This window comes from Heterodontus francisci, unplaced genomic scaffold (genome assembly GCF_036365525.1).
Source record: "Heterodontus francisci isolate sHetFra1 unplaced genomic scaffold, sHetFra1.hap1 HAP1_SCAFFOLD_816, whole genome shotgun sequence".
Lineage (NCBI taxonomy): Eukaryota > Metazoa > Chordata > Chondrichthyes > Heterodontiformes > Heterodontidae > Heterodontus > Heterodontus francisci.
The window spans coordinates 204,556-223,098 of NW_027141246.1; the positions used below are offsets into that span (position 1 = coordinate 204,556).

The 18,543-nt window shown below is 42.7% G+C and overlaps 1 protein-coding gene across 1 annotated transcript in view; it reads right to left on the bottom strand.

Moving 5' to 3' along the window:
* The window catches only part of LOC137362530 (cytochrome P450 2K6-like), a 131,521-nt gene extending 113,711 nt beyond the window's left edge, over window positions 1-17,810 (bottom strand). The window contains exons 1-3 of the mRNA XM_068026922.1: window positions 17,541-17,810; window positions 10,482-10,644; window positions 3,895-4,044 (exon numbers count right to left, since the gene is read on the bottom strand). Of these exons, the coding sequence (XP_067883023.1) occupies window positions 3,895-4,044; window positions 10,482-10,644; window positions 17,541-17,738 (511 nt within the window). The 5' untranslated portion in view covers window positions 17,739-17,810. The remainder of the gene's footprint in view (window positions 1-3,894; window positions 4,045-10,481; window positions 10,645-17,540) is intronic.
* Window positions 17,811-18,543: the final 733 nt, after the last annotated feature.

Here is an 18,543-nt window from a genome sequence, read left to right on the forward strand (position 1 = left end):
CTGCACGCCCCCTCCGAGGTGTCCTCCCGCAGTACAGCTGTGATATTCTCCTTAACTAGTAATGCAACTTCCCCACCCCTTTTACATCCACCTCTATCCTGCCAGAAGCTTCTAAATCCCGGAACATTTAGCTGCCAATCCTGCCCTTCCCTCAACCAAGTCTCTGTAATAGCAACAACGTCATAGTTCCAAGTACTAATCCAAGCTCTAAGTTCATCTGCCTTACCTGTTATACTTCTTGCATTGAAACAAATGCACTTCAGACCACCAGTCCCTCTGTGCTCCGCAACATCTCCCTGCCTGCTCTTCCTCTTAGTCTTACTGGCCTTATTTACCACTTCCCCCTCATTTATTTCACTTGCTGTCCTACTACTTTGGTTCCCACCCGCCTGCCACATGAGTTTAAACCCTCCCAAGTGACGCGAGCAAACCTCGCAGCCAGGATATTTGTGCCCCTCCAGTTTAGATACAACCCGTCCTTCTTGTACAGGTCCCATCTGTCCCTGAAGAGATCCCAATGGTCCAGATATCTGAAACCCTCCCTTCTACACCAGCTGTTCAGTCACGTGTTTAGCTGCACTATCTTCCTATTTCTAGCCTCACTGGCACGTGGCACAGGGAGTAATCCCGAGATTACAACCCTGGAGGTCCTGTTTTTTAACTTTCTACCTAACTACCTAAACTCCCCCTGCAGGACCTCGTCACTCCTCCTGCCTATGTCGCTGGTACCGATGTGTACCACAACCTCTGGCTGTTCACCCTCCCCTTTCAGAATGCCCCCTGTCCGTTCAGAGACATCTGGCACCAGGGAAGCAACATACCATGGTTTAGTGACGGGTAGGTCGTGCCTCACAAACCTTATTGAGTCTTTAGAGAAGGTGACCAAACAGGTGGATGAGGGTAAAGCAGTGGATGTGGTGTATATGGATTTCAGTAAGGCGTTTGATAAGGTTCCCCACGGTAGGCAATTGCAGAAAATACGGAAGTATGGGGTTGAAGGTGATTTAGAGCTTTGGATCAGAAATTGGCTAGCTGAAAGAAGACAGAGGGTGGTGGTTGATGGCAAATGTTCATCCTGGAGTTTAGTTACCAGTGGTGTACCGCAAGGATCTGTTTTGGGGCCACTGCTGTTTGTCATTTTTATAAATGACCTGGAAGAGGGTGTAGAAGGGTGGGTTAGTAAATTTGCGGATGACACGAAGGTCGGTGGAGTTGTGGATAGTGCCGAAGGATGTTGTAGGGTACAGAGGGACATAGATAGGCTGCAGAGCTGGGCTGAGAGATGGCAAATGGAGTTTAATGCGGAAAAGTGTGAGGTGATTCACTTTGGAAGGAGTAACAGGAATGCAGAGTACTGGGCTAATGGGAAGATTCTTGGTAGTGTAGATGAACAGAGAGATCTTGGTGTCCAGGTACATAAATCCCTGAAGGTTGCTACCCAGGTTAATAGGGCTGTTAAGAAGGCATATGGTGTGTTAGCTTTTATTAGTAGGGGGATCGAGTTTCGGAGCCACAAGGTCATTCTGCAGCTGTACAAAACTCTGGTGAGACCGCACCTGGAGTATTGCGTGCAGTTCTGGTCACCGCATTATAGGAAGGATGTGGAAGCTTTGGAAAGGGTGCAGAGGAGATTTACTAGGATATTGCCTGGTATGGAGGGAAGGTCTTACGAGGAAAGGCTGAGGGACTTGAGGTTGTTTTCGTTGGAGAGAAGGAGGAGGAGAGGTGACTTAATAGAGACATATAAGATAATCAGAGGGTTAGATAGGGTGGATAGTGAGAGTCTTTTTCCTCGGATGGTGATGGCAAACACGAGGGGACATAGCTTTAAGTTGAGGGGTGATAGATATAGGACAGATGTCAGAGGTAGTTTCTTTACTCAGAGAGTAGTAAGGGCGTGGAACGCCCTACCTGCAACAGTAGTAGACTCGTCAACTTTAAGGGCATTTAAGTGGTCATTGGATAGACATATGGATGAAAATGGAATAGTGTAGGTCAGATGGTTTCACAGGTCGGCGCAACATCGAGGGCCGAAGGGCCTGTACTGCGCTGTAATATTCTAATCTAATCTAATCTAAACCATCCTGGAGTCTCTTTCACATCCACAGAAGCGCCTATCTGTGCCCCTGACTATAGAGTCCCCTATAACTATTGCTCTTCTGTGCTTTGTCCCTCCCTGCTGAACAACAGTGCCAGTCGTGGTGCCACTGCTCTGGCTGCTGCTGTTTTCCCCTGATAGGCCATTCCCCTCAACAATATCCAATACTGTATACTTGTTAGAGAGGGGGATAGCCACAGGGGATTGTTGCACTGACTGCCTGCCCCTTCTAGCGGTCACCCATCTATCTGCCTGCACCTTGGGTGTAAATACTACTCGAAAACTCCTGTCTACGATGCTTTCTGCCACCTGCATGCTCCGAAGTGCATCCAGTTGCCGCTCCAACCGATCCATGCGGTCTGTGAGGAGCTGCAAGTGGGTACACTTCCTGCAGATGTAGTTGTCCGGAACGCTTGAAGCGTCACAGACTTCCCACATCTCACAGGTGAATCACTTCACCCTTCTAACTGACATTTCTCGCACTATTGAATAAATAAGAATAAATACTTATTAAATCCTCACTAAATTGTTATAATTAACGACATGGTCCCGAGTGCTAGCTTCCTACTCTATAAATATTAAATGCTAACTAAATACAGTAATCTCATCCCTCTGGTTTAGTTACTCTACTTATTAACTAGTTAATTAGGGTTTTAATCAATTTTTATCAATGTTTTATTTTCAAATTCAGTACAAATTCCCTACCAGCCAATCAGGTCACAGTTTTCCTGTGACATCACTTTTCAGTTTTATTCACCAGAGGTAAGTTTTTTCTTCTTACCGGTCCAGAACTCCGCCCTCTGAGTCTTCTGCGTGAATGTAGGCCACGTATCCCCGAGGTAAGATTTTATACTTACCGGTCCAGAACTCCGCCCTCTGAGTCTTCTCCGTGAATGTAGGCCACGAATCCCCGAGGTAAGATTTTATACTTACTGGTCCGGAACTCCGCCCTCTGAGTCTTCTCCGTGAATGTGGGCCGCGAATCCCCGAGGTAAGTTTTTTATACTGACCGGACCGGAACTCCGCCCTCCGAGTATTCTCCCTGGATGTAGGCCGCGAATCCCCGAGGTAAGTTATTATACTTACCAGTCTGGAACTCCGCCCTCCGAATCTTCTCCGTGAATGTAGGCTGCGAATCCCCGAGTTAAGTTTTTTATACTTACCGGTCCGGAACTCTGCACTCCAAGTCTTCTCCATGAATGTACGACAGGAAGGGTCATTTGTATTTTAATAATTTCCCAGGGATGTGTCCAGAGAGATCGGTTGTATTTTAATGACTTTTCCAAGACTTGTCCAGACAGGCAAATTAGCTCATGGTTCTTGCAATTATATGTGTATTGGCAGGAAAGGAAAGGCCACCTGACCTCTTAACTCCATTTTGTTTTCAAAGAAAAGTGTTTATTTTGTGTTTATGTCATAAGTTCATTTTAGAGTCCATAACTTCAGATTGCATGGCTGTGACATCCTCTATAAAAAAATCGAGACTCAGGGCCAGCTCTCCCACTCTGTTCTTTTCCCGGGGATTCAAAGCATAGAATTCTTTGCGTTCTGAAGCCTCTTCTCTCTCTTCACATTTATAACCCAGTTTGCATGACCTAACCCAACTTCCTGCTTCATCTCACCTTCTCTCCTAACCCTAATCAATATTCCTGGCTTCCTAAACCAACTGCCTTGCTCCCATATCTGGTTACTCAATGTTTATAAAATGTTTGAAATCAAACAAAGCACAATCCCGGTGAGTGAGATTTGAAACATGTGGATGAATGAATATTTCTAATAAAAGAGGTTAAACTCACAATTGTAAGATTTAAATACATTGACCAGGAATTCTGCTTCTTCAATTATTTTCTCTTCAATCGATCTCTTGCCCAGTCCGAGATCACGAAGAGTTGATAATGTGAATCTGCGAAGTTGTTTCCACATTTCACCCTCAGTGAAAATCATGCCTATAATTGTACCAAAAATCAATGTTTAATCTGGTTGCTCAGATAACAGCCCACGCTTTAGAGATCAAAAAACAAACCTATCAGTGTGATTTTCTGCATTATCTCAGACCTCATTAAGGACTGTTACTCCAGCATCTGAAGAAACTTCATCCAAGTATATTATGTTACGAGAGCTTCCATCTCGTTTATTATTTTTTTTCTTGAGAACTTGGGTCTTAAAACTGAAAAGGATTCCATAGATGCTGGACTTTGTATTAAAAGAAATTTCATTGGAAGGTCTTCTGGACTTGGTTTGAAAACAAACAGTCACTGGAAGAATCAAGGAGTGCTCAAAACTGGAAGTCACCTGTCTTCAGATAATTATGCAGCAGGGGTTGTTTGACTTGGGGAAAGAAGTGACAGATCAAGTTTTATAGGGGTCAGGAGGCTTGACTCTTGTGACATTGTTTTTGGTTCTGCTTTGGACAGTGAGCTGGGTGTGTGTGGGCAGTGTTAAAAAGACTTGCCAAGGGAAAAAAAACCCAGCTCAGCTCTTTCCAACTCTTTGAAAAGCCTGTCAGTTTTTCCATCTCTTCAAGATGCCCTGAGAAGCAAGTATAAGAAACAGACTGAAACTGTTGTCGCATTTCTCCTGAAAGGCCTGCAAAACTGATCCGCAACATTGCCTGAAAAGAACTGTTCTTGGAGGATCCCAGTGACAGCTGTCTATGTGTACTTGGGAGGCCAAAACAAAACATAGGATACCTGACATATTTTCATATTTTTTTTCTTCGAGGATTAGCAAGTCTTTGGCTAAAGTGTTTTTTTGTTTCTTTTTGCAATCAAGCTCGAAAGAGAAAAATCTCTTTATTTTTTGGGCTAACCAGTGTACGTGTGTGTGTGTGTGTGTGGCTAAGGTAAAAGGGAACTTTCATATTTCACTCTGTGTGTTAATGCTTACCGTATCGGTAACTGGGAACAAATTTAAATATATGTTGTGACCCGGGGAGAACATAAGGTCATAAGAACTAGGAGCAGGAGTAGGCAATTCAGCCCCTCGAGCCTGCTCCACCATTTAATACGATCATGGCTGATCTCATCTCAGCCTCAACTCCACTTTCCTGTCCGTTCTCCATAACCCTTTACTAATTAAAAATCTGTCTATCTGCTCCTGAAATTTACTCAATGGCCCGGCATCCACCGCACTCTGGGGTAGTGAATTCCACAGACTCATGACCGTTTGAGACAAATAATTTCTCCTTATCTTTGTTTTAAATCTGCTACCCTTTATCCTAAAAATATGACCTCTCATTCTAGATTGCCCCACAAGAGGAAACATCCTCTCTATGTCTACCTGGTCAATCCCCTTAATCATCTTATATACCTCAATTAGATCTCTTCTCATTCTTCTAAACTCGAGTGAGTAAAGGCCTAAACTGCTCAATGTCTCTTCATAAGACAAACCCCTCATCCCTGGAATCAATCCAGTGAACCTCCTCTGAACTGCCTCCACTGCAACTACATCCCTCTTCAAGTAAGGGGACCAAAACTGTACAAAACTCCAGGTGCGGTCTCACTAATGCCTTGTACAGTTGCAGCAACACTTCCCTACTTTCATACTCTATTCCTTTAGCAATAAATGCCAACCTTCCATTTGCCTTCCTTATTACCTGCTGTACCTGCATACTAGCTACTAGAGAAATGGAACTAAAATGAACAGTGCACTCTTCCTGCCTTGATTGTATCATATAATTGGGGGTTCTGTGCGGGATAACCCAACGCCGAGAACGTACAATTGTAAGTGGGGGAATAATAATCCAAAAGAGAAAAAGAAAAAAAAAATACAGGTTTCTTGTGCATTTAATTAAAGTTTACTCGACCTGAATGTCTTTATTAGTTGTTGCAACCTTTCTGGGGAAGGAGGATGTATCCGTGAATGATTTAAGAAATTTAACCAAAGTTAAAGTTAAGGATTTGGCAGACCTGTTGGCCTTGGTGTTAAAACCAGGAGCTAAAAAAGCAGACATAATAGAAGTAATAGCGTACCATTTGCAATTGGAAGAAGGCGGCAAATCAGAGGGGATTAGCTACAATTCAGTTTCAAATGAAGCAGCTTGACTTTGTGTTTTGTTTAAAACGAGGTCATTGGAAGATCTTCTGGACTTGGTTTGAAAACAATTACTGGAAAAAATAAGGGTTTCTAAAACAAGTCTTTACTGGAAGTCACCTGTCTTCAGATAATTGCCGGCCAGGGGTTTTTAATTTGGGGAAAGACGTTTGCAAAGAAGTGACAGGTCAAGATTTACAGAGGTCAGGAGGCTTGGCTCTTCTGATATTGGGCTGAATTTTATAAGCCCGCTGCTGAAATTGATGGCGGGCAAAAAGAATGTCAGCCCGCTCATGCGGGCAGAACACCAGAGAGCCGCTGTCATTCCAAACATGGCAGCTCATTTAAAAAGCCAGGGCAGGCAGCCACCCCACCCCCTATCCAATTACATGGAGAGAGCAGACTATCCGTCCTTGGCTTTGGCATCAGCTGCCTGTGTACAGGCACTGACGCCATTTTTAAAGGACTGTCAGCAGTACTGGGAAATTAAAATATTTAAATATTCTCATTTGCCCCTCTCCCACACCCCCACAATAGCAATTAAATTAATTACTTGCCCTTTCTCCCCAAAACACTTACCTTTACCATTTGACCTTCCCTCACTCCCCTCCACCGCAAGCTGCACAATCTTTCATCTGCAACCCTTTCCACCATCCCCTGCACCCATGGTGCTAATTTGACTCCATTCCCCCATCCCACACTGTTAAATTTACCGACCCCCCTCCCTACAAGTTTCCCACCTCATTTCCCCAGACGGAGATCTGAAGTCATGGCAGTGCAGGCTGCCGGAGTGAACATCCTGGCGGGACATCTGGAGGTTCTTTGGCCTCCTTATCTCGAGAGACAATGCGTAAGCGCCTGGAGGTGGTCAGTGGTTTGTGAAGCAGCGCCTGGAGTGGCTATAAAGGCCAATTCTAGAGTGACAGGCTCTTCCACAGGTGATGCAGAGAAATTTGTTTGTCGGGCTGTTACACAGGTGGCTCTCCCCTTGCACATCTGTCTTTTTTCCTGCCAACCACTAGTCTCTTCGACTCGCCACACTTTAGCCCCGCCTTTATGGCTGCCCGCCAGCCATAATCTGCCACATCTGGAGGTGACGTAAGATTAATTCAGGTATTTGAATTAATTTTAATATTCAAATTGTGGTCCAGTTGCCGAGCGGCCGGGGCGGAGGGGTGGGGGGTGCCATCATGAGGCCTTGCCGCCGCCAGTAATATCGGGCTGGGCCCTGCCAGCGAGGTCCTTGGCGGGCCTCATCCTGAGCCATCTTCAGTCACCTCCCCACCATAGATCCCGACATCGAGGGCTCCTTAAAATCCAGCCCATTATTTTTGTTTTCGCTTTAGACTGTGTGTTTTGAGTATGGACAGTGTTAAAAAGACAGTTGGAGAAAACTTGCCAAGGGAGCAAACCCCTGCTCAACTTGTCCCATTTCTTTGAAAAGCTTTCCTGTTTTTTTTCATCTCTTTAAGAAGCCCTGAGAAGCAAGCAGAAGAAACAAACTGAAACTGTTGCCACATTTCTCCTGAAAAGACAGCCCAAACTGATCTTCAACGCCGTCTGTAAAGAACTGTTCTGGTAAGATCCCAGTGACAGCCATCTATGTGTATTTGAGATGCCAAATCGAAACAAAGGACATCTGACATCTTTCCATATCTTCTCTTTATTCTTCAAATATTAGCAAGTATTTGGCCAAAGTATTTTTCTTAATCGAGCTCGAAAGAGAAAACCATTTTATTTTTTGGTTAACCGATGTGTGTGTGTGTGTGTGAGGGGCTAAGGTAAAAGGGAACTTTCATATTTCACTCTGTGTGTTAATGTTTTGCTTCATTACTGGCTATGTCTCATTTTATAATAAACTGATCAATTTTGTTGTTTATTCAAGAAAACATGGTTGGTGTAACGGGAACTGGGAAAAAATGTAAATATATGCTGTGACCTGTGGAGAAGTGGAACGAGAAAAACAGTGCACTCCTCCCACCTCGATCGTAACAATTAAGAAATGACATTCGAGAATCTTAAGAATGTTAGTATTGTGCTTTAAGGAATGTAATCTCAGTATGTTAAGGAATCTCATCCTGACATTTTAAGGAATGCTGTCCCGGCATGTTAAGGAATGCAGCATGCTATCCTAGCAAATAAAGCAAAGATATCCCAGCCCATTAAGGAATTCTCTCCCAGCAAGTTAAGGAATTCTATCCAAGCATTTTCAGGAATGCTATTATGGAATGCAAAGGAATATCATCCCAGTATGTTAAGACATTTGGATATGTGGACATTTGCATATTCTGTTCCACCATCTAAGGTCGTTAATGAATACAGTGAATAATTGAGCCCCAACAAAGATGCTTGTGAGATATCTACTGGTCACATCCTGCCAATTAGAGTACCTGACCATTATCCCTGCTCCCTGTCTCCATCCGCTCAACCGAATTTCCAAACCCAGTCAATAATTTGCCTTCAATTCCATGAGTTTCAACTTTAGCTAACAATCTCTTAGGAGAGACTTTTATCAAATGCCTTCTGGAAGTCCAAATAAATAACACCCATGGACATTCTCCTGTCAACTACTTTAGTCAGCTCTTGAAAAAAGTCAATCAGATTTATCAGTATGATCTACCCTTTACAAATCCATGTTGGCCCTCTCTGATCAACTGAAAATGTTCAAGCTGTTCAGTCACATTACTTATTGACTCCGGCAATTTCCCGATAACAGATGTTAAACACCACCCAACATGTTAAGGAATGACATTTCAGTAAATTAAAACATGCTATCCCAGCATGTTAAGGTAACATTGAAAGGGACTGTTATCCATGAATGTTAAGGAATGCCATCCCGGCTGTTCAGAAATATTATCGGAACATGAATAATCATTACATCAACATATTTGTACTGACATCAGTCAGTAAATTTCATCCCTCAATATTGAGGATTGTATTCTAAGTTTTAATGGGTTATGCCAAGTGCATCAATGAACACTAGATTAGAGGTTTGGGAAGGATAGAGGAACATTTTGAGGAATATCATTTAATCTTGTTATGGGAGATCATACAAGCACATGAAGGAAAGTCATTAGAGTGTGTTATGAAAAGTTAGTCAAGCAGATTAAACATTTGAAAGTTACTGGGCTGGATTCTACAGAGCCCTCGATATAGGGATCCCCAGCAACGGTGGAGGTGGTTGGTTATTCACGAATCTCCAGACGGGGCCCGACACGGACCTCGACACTGACAGGGCCCAGCCTGATATTGCCTGCCATGGTGAGGCCTCATGGGCGGTGGCCCCGCCACTGGGCAAAGGAACCACAATTTAAATAACTTCAAATACCTGCATTAATTACTCTCCCGTCACACCTGATGTCCCGCCAGGTCTTCACCCCGGCACTCCTGTGCCTTTGGAATACTGGTGCGGGGGCGGGGGGTGGGGGGATGAGTTGGTGGCGTGGGAAGGTGGTCATTTTCTGGTGCGGAGCTGTGGAGGGTTGGGAATGGGGTCAAATTAGTATCATGGGTGTATGGGATGGTGGGAAGGGTTAGAGTTTAAAGTTTGTGCAGTTTGGTGGGGGGGGATGGTCAGATGTAAAGGGAAGTGTTTTTGTGGGAGGAAGGGCAAATATTTAATTTAATCTCTATTGGGGATGCGGTGGGAGAGGGGCAAGAGAGATGTATTTATTTAATTTCATTTCATCTTACTTTAAATATTTAAATTTCTTGCCAGGGCAAACAGTCCTTTAAAAATGGCGTCAGCACCTGCGCACAGACAGCTGACACCAAGGCAGGGGACAGACAGCCTGCCCCTCTACGCGATCGGGTTTGGGGCCCTGCCCATCTATTTAAATGAGCTGCCAGCTTGGAATTGCAGCAGCTCTTTGGCGTGTGGTCCGAATGGACTGTCTGCTGTTTTGTCGTGGCCTTGTCGAATTCAGCTCATTGTCAGAAACTGGCATTTATCGGCTATAAAGGTTGCCTGCAGTGTAACTGTCTGCCTAGTGTTCATATAGAAAAAGACTTGATCCAACTAGTTCCTGGTGAATGGTGATACGCTACTGTTGGAAAATCCTGGAATAAGAGCATTAGCCATGGAATTGCTGTGGGATATCCGCATATTATCACCGAACATGTTTCTCTGACATTATTCTATTCCCTATTTTAGAGAACACATTTATCTGTATAAAACCTGTGGAATAATCAGTACATTGAATGGAGACATCTGAATGGAAGTTAAGACTAACATTATGCAGAGCCCAGGGACAATGAAATGAGAAACACAGAGGAGTAGAATGTTGGTAAGTTGGGGGAAGGCACAATAAAACACAAATAGAACAGTGAGCCAAAAATATCAAGGACTTACCCAAATTTTCAGTGACTGCTTCACTGAATGTTGTAGCATATCTTACACAAAATATGTCACCCTGATCAACCAATGCATTCTTAATCGATTTATAATCTGCCAGTACCATGCATTTTTGAAATCCTAAATGCAAGGTGTAAATGCTGCCATATTTGTCTGCCAGCTAAACACAAAGTGGAAAAAAATACATTATTAACATTCCTTGATCATTGAGAGATTTCCTAGTTAATTTATATGGAGGATGCACATCAGGTGGTCATGCAATGTATTCTGTATTAATTGTGTGAGAAGAACATAACATGAGGGGAAATCGAAACAGAAGATGCTGGAAATATTCAGCAGGCCAATCAGCATCCGTGGAGAGAGAAACAGAGTTAACGTTTGAGGTCGATGACTTTTCTTTAGAACATCGACCTGAAAGGTTAACTCTGCTCCACAGACACTACCTGAGCTCCTGAGTATTTCCAGCATTTTCAGGTTTTCAGCAGCTGCAGTATTTTGTGTCAAATGAAGTGACTTGCTTTCACAACAAAATGAAATTGAATTTGTCCAACAGAGAGACACCTAATCTTTCTTCACTGCACTGTTATTCACTAAGCAGTTGAACAGAGCCCATGTTCTCAACCATACTAAGTTCCTCTCATCCCATTACATCTGCATTTTCCAAGTTCCGCTGGCTCCCTCTACCCGAGAGCATCAAATCTAACATTATTTCCCTGACCTTCAGCTCCCTCCATGGCCCCGATTCCATTACCCTCTGCATAAATCCAGATCTTCTCCCTCAATATGTCCCACCATGAACCCTCCATTTCTCTAGCACTGGCCTGCTTCTTGTATTTACTGCCTCAGTTTTTGAGTGTGTGAGAGCTGCACTAAGGGAATAGAGGTTTTTTTTAAGATGGACTAGCATTCTCATTATTTTCCTTCTACATAATTCTCATTCACAAATTAAATTCAATTTTTTTGTTTTAACCTGAATAATATCTTCTCACAATGCGGTGTTTTTATACCTATCAGAAAACATGGTAAAAAGGCTTTTGAAATCCTATGAACTGAACTCTCTCAGTAAAATGTTGGTTGTTAAGCCCATGGCAGACGACACACATTCATAAGAACATAAGAAATAAGAGCAGGAGTAGACCATTCAGCCCCTCGAGCCTGCTCTGCCATTCAATACGACCATGGCTGATCTGATAGCGGCCTTAACTTCACTTTCCTGTCTGCCCCCCATAATCCTTGACTCCCTTGTTGATCCAACATCCGTCTAAATCAGCCGTGAACATATTCAATGACCGAGCCTCTGCTGCTGTCTGGGGAAGAGAATTCCATAGACTAACAACCCTCTGAGAGAAAAAAATTGTCTTCATCTATGTCTTGAATGGGAGACACCTTATTTTTAAATTGTGTCCCCTAGTTCTAGATTCCCCCACAAGGGGAAATATCCTTTCAGCATTCACCCTGTCCACTTTCCTCAGGATCTTATACGTTTTAATACAATCACCTTTCATTCTTCTAAACTCCAGTAGTATAGGCACAACCTGTCCAACCTTTCCTCATAAGATAACCCCTTCATCCCAGGAATCAGTCGACTGAAACTTCTCTGAACTGCTTTTAATGCAACTATATTCTTTCTTAAGTGAGGAGACCAAAATTATCCACAGTATTCCAGATGTGGTCCAACTCAGGCCCTACACAGCTGTATCAACACTTCCCTACTTTTATACTCAAGCCCCCTTTTCAATAAATACCAAGATTCCACTTGCATTAAAGGCCTGATACCCAACCCGAACCCAACGGGACCTGATGACATGTGTCGGGTAAAGGTCGGGTCAGGTCGCACGTCCGGGTCTGGCATTGGGGCTTAGGTCGGGCCGGGCCCGATCAGACACACTCTATCACCACATCAGGTAAGTGACTTTAATGTTAATTTATTTTTTGAACTTTAAAGATGGTTTTAGTTACAGTTATTTGAAGCTTGTGCAGCTAAGGAACAAAGTGAAAAATGGAAGGTAGGTTAACTGATGGTCGGGTTGGGTCGGGAGCGGGAAAAAGATGGAAGGACTCGGGTCGGGTCAGGCTCAGGTTCGGATGGGGTTCTGTCGGGCTCGGGTTGGGTCTCATTTGTGGACCCGAGCAGGCCTTTAATTTATACTCCATCTGCCAAATTTATGCCCACTCACTTAACCTATCGAAATCCATTTGTAGACTCTTCATGTCCTCCTGACAGCTCACTTCCCTACCTATCCTTGTGTCATCAGCAAATGTAGCAACCATACCTTCAGTCCCTTCATCTAAGTCATTGAAATAGATTGTAAATAGTTGAGGCCCTGCACTGATCCCTGATCTACTAGTAACGGCTTGCCAACCCACAAGTAACCCATTTATCCCTATTCTCTGCTTCCTGTTAGCTAACCAATTCTCTATCCATGCTAATTCTCTATCCATCCACCCAACACCATGACCTCTTATTTTGATGAGTAACCTTTGATGTGGCACCTTGTCAAATACCTTTTGGAAATCCAAGTACGCCACATTTATAGGTTCCCCTTTATGCACCTTACGTGTTACTTCCTCGAAGAACTCTAATAGATTAGTCAAACACGATTTCCCTTTAGCACAACCATGTTGGCTGTGCCTGATTGTATTATGATTTTCCAAATGTCCAGCTATTACTTCCTTAATAATGGATTCCAGCACTTTCCCACTGACAGATGCTAGTCGAACTGACCAGTAGTTTCTGTCTGCCTCCTTTCTTGAAGAGAGGTATTATATTTGTGATTTTCCAATCCATTGGGACCTTTCCACAATCTAGGAGATTTTGGAAGATCACTACTCATGCACCTACTAAGTCTGCAGCTAGTAGGATGCAATTCATCAGGTCCTGGGAACTTGTCAGCCTTGAGTTCAGTACCTTCAGCCAGTACCTTTTCCTGGGTGATTATGATTGCTTTAAGTTCTTCCCTCTCTTTTACTTCATTATTTTCTGTTATTCTTGGGATTTTTTTTGTGTCAGTGAAGACAGACACAAAATATCTGTTCAAGGCTTCTGACATTTCTTTGTTTGCCATTATTAATTTCCCAGTTTCACCCTGCAAGGGACCAACGCTCACTTTAGTTACTCTTTTCCTTTATTAAATACTTGTGGAAACTCTTATTATCTGTTTTTATATTTTAGCTAGCTTTCACTCACGCTCTAATTTCTCCCTCCTTATTATTTTGTTAAGTATTCTTTGCTAGTTTCTAAAATCTGTCCAATCTTTTGACCTACCACTTATCCTCGCAGTACTGTATGAATTTTCTTTCAGTTTGATAGTATCCGTAGCTTCCTTAGTTAGCCAAAGATGACACATCGTTCTCATAGTCTTTTTTTCTCAATAGAGCATATCTTTGCTGCGAGTTATGAAATATCTACTTAAATATCTGCTGCTGCTTCTCTATTGTCTTACCTTCTAACATATTTTCCCAGTTTACTTTCACCAACTTTGTCCTCATACCTTTATAATTGCCGTATTTAAGTTTAAGAAACTAATCTTAGACCCACATTATGTACCCTCATGTCATGATCACTGTTGCCTAGAGACTCCTTTACGATGAGATCATTAATTAATCCTGTCTCATTTCACATTACCAGGAAAATAGCCTGCTCTCTCGTTGGCGCTAGAATGTACTTCTTTAAGAAATTGGCCCGAATACACTCGAGGAACTCATCTTTCAGGCTACCTTTGTCAATCTGATTCATCCAATCTATATGAAGATTAAAATCACCCATAACTATTGCAGTCCCTTTTTAACAAGCCCCCATTATTTTTTCCTGTATACTCTGCTTACAGAGTAGCTATTTTTAACTTACCTAGAAACTACTCACACAAGTGGATTCTTACTTTTGCTAGTTCTTATCTTTACCCAAGCTGATCTACATCTTGAGCTTCTGAACAAAGGTCATCTCTCACTACTACACTAATATCATCTCAAATTAACAGAGCTACCCCACTGCCATTTCCTAGATTCCTGTCCTTCTGAAATGTTAAATACCCTTAAATGTTTAGTTCCAAGCCTTTGTCACCTTGCAACCATGTCTCTGTAATGGCTATCAGGTCATGCATATGTATTTCTATTTGTGCTCTCAATTCATTCATTTTGTTACAAATGTTGCACGCATTGAGGTACAGAGCCTTTAATTCCATCTTTTTAGCATTCTTGCAAACTCTGGCCTTATCTACTGATGCATTCTTCAGTTTATTCACTCTGTCCCTTCCTATTAAACTCTGGTCATTATTTCCCATATCGCTACCCTGTTCTATTGCCTTGTCCTTTCTCTTTAATTTACCACATCTCCTCTCACATGATCCCTTCCCCCAGTCATTTAGTTAAAAGGCTCTCGCTACTGCCCTAGTTATATGACTCACCAGAACACTGGTCCCAGTACGGTTCAGGTGAAGACCGCCCCAATGGTACAGCTCCCACTTTCCCCAGTACTGGTGCCAGTGCCCCAGGAATTGAAACCCATTTCTTCAACACCAATCTTTGAACCATGCATTTAACTGTAATCTTATTTACCCGACACCAATTTGCTCATGGTTCAGGTAATAATCCAAAGATTATTACCTTTGTGGCTCTGCCTTTTAATTTAGTCCCGAGCTGTTCATATTCCCATCAGAACCTCTTTCTTAGTCCTATCTATGTCTTTGGTACCTACATGGACAATGACAACTGGATCCTCCCCCTCCCGCTGCAAGTTCCTCTCGAGCCCCAAGCAGATGTCCCAAACCCTGGCACCGGACAGACAACACAGCCGTCTGGACTCTCTCTGTTGGCCATAGAGAACTGTGCCTATCCCTCTGACTGTACTATCTCCTACTACCACTATGTTCCTATTCTCTATTTGAATGGTTTCCTGTACCACAGTGCCATGATCAGTCTGCTCATCCACCCTGCAGCCCTCGCTCTCATCCATACAAGATGACAGAATCTTCTTTACGCAGAGGGTGGTGGGTGCATGGAACGCATTACCAGCGGAGGTGGTAGACGCGGGCACGATAGCGTCTTTTAAGATGTATCTAGACAGATACATGAATGGGCAGGAAGTAAAGAGATACAGACCCTTAGAAAATGGGCGACAGGTTTAGATAGAGGATTTGGATCGGCGTAGGCTTGGAGGGCCGAAGGGCCTGTTCCTGTGCTGTAATTTTCTTTGTTCTTTCTTTGTTCAGAGTAAGCTCCTCGGAGGAGTGGTCGCACTCACTAGACAACAGTGATACAGGGTTGTATAGCCACTGTCATTGGGAAGATATGACTGAGTGAACTAGTTTGTCAGAAGGAAAAAGGTAAGTAATGGGCACAGGCAACACCAACAACTACCATTGCATAGTCTACAAGGCCTGGGCGGACAATATACACTGGGTATGTATAGGGGAAATGAACATAGCAGAGAGAACTCCAAGCAGAATGACATCTGTCAGACAGGGCTCCCAAACTGAAAAAAGCATTCATGGAGAAATGACACCCAACATAGATATAGATATTTTTTGTCAATTAATTTCTTCAGCAAGGTGCAATGCTGAACCTTTGAATGTAATTGATTAGTAACTCTGTGTTGAGAAGTTACTGGGTTTCAATTATAATTAGCATGCTTCTTGTAATATCTTCACTACAGGTAACTGTTGGTTGAGCTGCATGTGGAAATCAGCCACATTGCCTGACCTACATAAAGGTACCTTTCTGATCAGGAGGCTGAAGAAAGTTAGTGTCAACCACAAGCCTTACAGTTTGGATAGTTTCTTGACTGATTTAATATTTGTTGCTAAATAGATACTGGCAATTTCAGTGAATATTATACATCATATATTAACTCTGTTACTATGATAGAGCAATAATCAGAGAATATTATGAGTTATATAGAATCACAGTATCACAGAATTGGTACAGTGCAGAATGAGGCTATTTGGCCCATCGCGTCTGCACCAGCTCTCCCCGTAACCCTGTACACTTTGCCTTTTCGGATTACAATCTAATTCCCTTTTGAGTGTTTCAATTGAACCGGCCTCCACCACACTCTCAGGCAGTGAATTCCAGACCTTAACCACTCTGCGTGAAAAAGTTTTTCCTCATGTCACTTTTGCTTCTCTTACCAAATGCTTTAAATCTGTGCCCTCTTGTCCTCGATCCTTTCACGAACAGGAACAGGTTCTCTCTATCTACTCTGTCCAGACCCCTCATGATTTTGAATACCTCCATCAAATCACTTCTCAGCCTTCTCCAAGAAAAGAATCCTAACTTTGAGTCATAGAGAGATACAGCACTGAAACAAGCCCTTCAGCCCACCGAGTCTGTGCCAACCATCAACCATCCATTTATACTAACCCTACTCTCTCCAATGCCCTCATGTCTTTCCTAAAGTGCAGTGGCCAGAACTGGACGCAATACTCCAGCTGAGGCTGAACGAGTGCCTTATACAAGTTCAACATAATATCATTGCTTTTGTATTCTATGCCGCTATTAATAAAGCCCAGGATACTGTATACTTTATTAACCGCTCTCTCAACCTGTCCTGCCACCTTCAATGACCTATGCACATATACACCCAGGCTCCTCTGCTCCTGCACCCCCTTTAGAATTGTACCCTCTATTCTATATTGTCTCTCCACGTTCTTCCGACCAAAATGAATCACTTCACATTTCTCAGCATTGAACTTCATCTGCCACCTGTCTGCCCATTGCACCAACTTCTCTTTGTCCTTTTGCAGTTCTGCACTATCCTCCTCGCAGTTCATATACGTACTCTGTTACTGAAATCCACAGCAATATTCAGTGAATCTTGTGGGTTATATATTTACACTGTTACTGAGACACTCAGCAGTAATCAGTGAATATTATGGGTTATATATTTACTCGGTGTTACTCAGACTTATCAATCTATATTGAGTTTTAGGTTTTTTATATTTATTCTGTATTTTAATCAGACTTTCACCACAATCTTCACTGAATATTATTGTTTATCTATTCATTCCCTGTTTATAAGACTCTTGCACCACCATTCAGTAAATGACAATCCTCTCTTACCTTCACCAGAGATTTGTAAAAGTTCTTTAGGTCCAGTTGGTGCAGATTCCCAATCAATGGAAGAGGAGTTGGAGAGGGAGGAGCGTTGAATGAAGATCTTGTGCTCGACCCATTGATGAAGAAAATTAAAAGGAAAACCAGAATGATCAGCAGCAAAATTGAGCTGGAGCTCAAAGGGAAGATGTTCAAAAGATTCATTGTGAATAAACTAACCTGCGACTTCAGAAAAAACCCTGCAGCTACCCTTTCACTTTTTGCCAGCCCAGTTCAGTGGTCACAGCTTTATAAAGAGCAGGATCCTCCTCTTTCTCCTCATTTGTTCACTCATTCACTCACACCCTGTTCTACACCAACAAAACCAAACAAAGATTAGAGGGAAATTTTACCAGTCCTCATGGCCAGTGAAAAGCTATTCTCACATATCAACAATTTGATTGCACACTTGATGGTCAGAAAATCACTGGAGACCAAAATTTCTGAGATACACAGCTGGTGGTTGAAAGCAGCAGCAGAAAAGTAGATGATTAAAATTTTTCCTTGTGTTTGCTATTGACAAACACACAGTTTCTGTGACACTGTCTAATGTGTACAATTTAATCAGGATAATTTTATTCCATGACTACATTGTCTAAAAATATCGGGTTAACTTGGAATGGCCCCACTGTTGTATGGAGTCTCGTCACTAGCTATACTTAGCAGAAATCGAGCTTGCTTCCCTTGGTTTTCCAAATAGAAGTCATGTTATATATTATCAATTGCTGAGAAAATCAGTTTCCTGAGCTGAAGTATAATTGTGTGAATTAGGGAGAGTTTCTCCAAGTCCCCAACTTCTAGACCGAAGTAACAGGAATTGGCCAGAGATTGGACAAATCACTAAATACATTAACAAGCAATGTTGTCATGATGTGTTTGTGGGAAGGTCAGAAGATCCCGAGAGTTGGGTTTGCAATAAAAACAGATAGTGTTGGAAATACTCAGCAGGTCCTTAATCCTACCCGCCAAG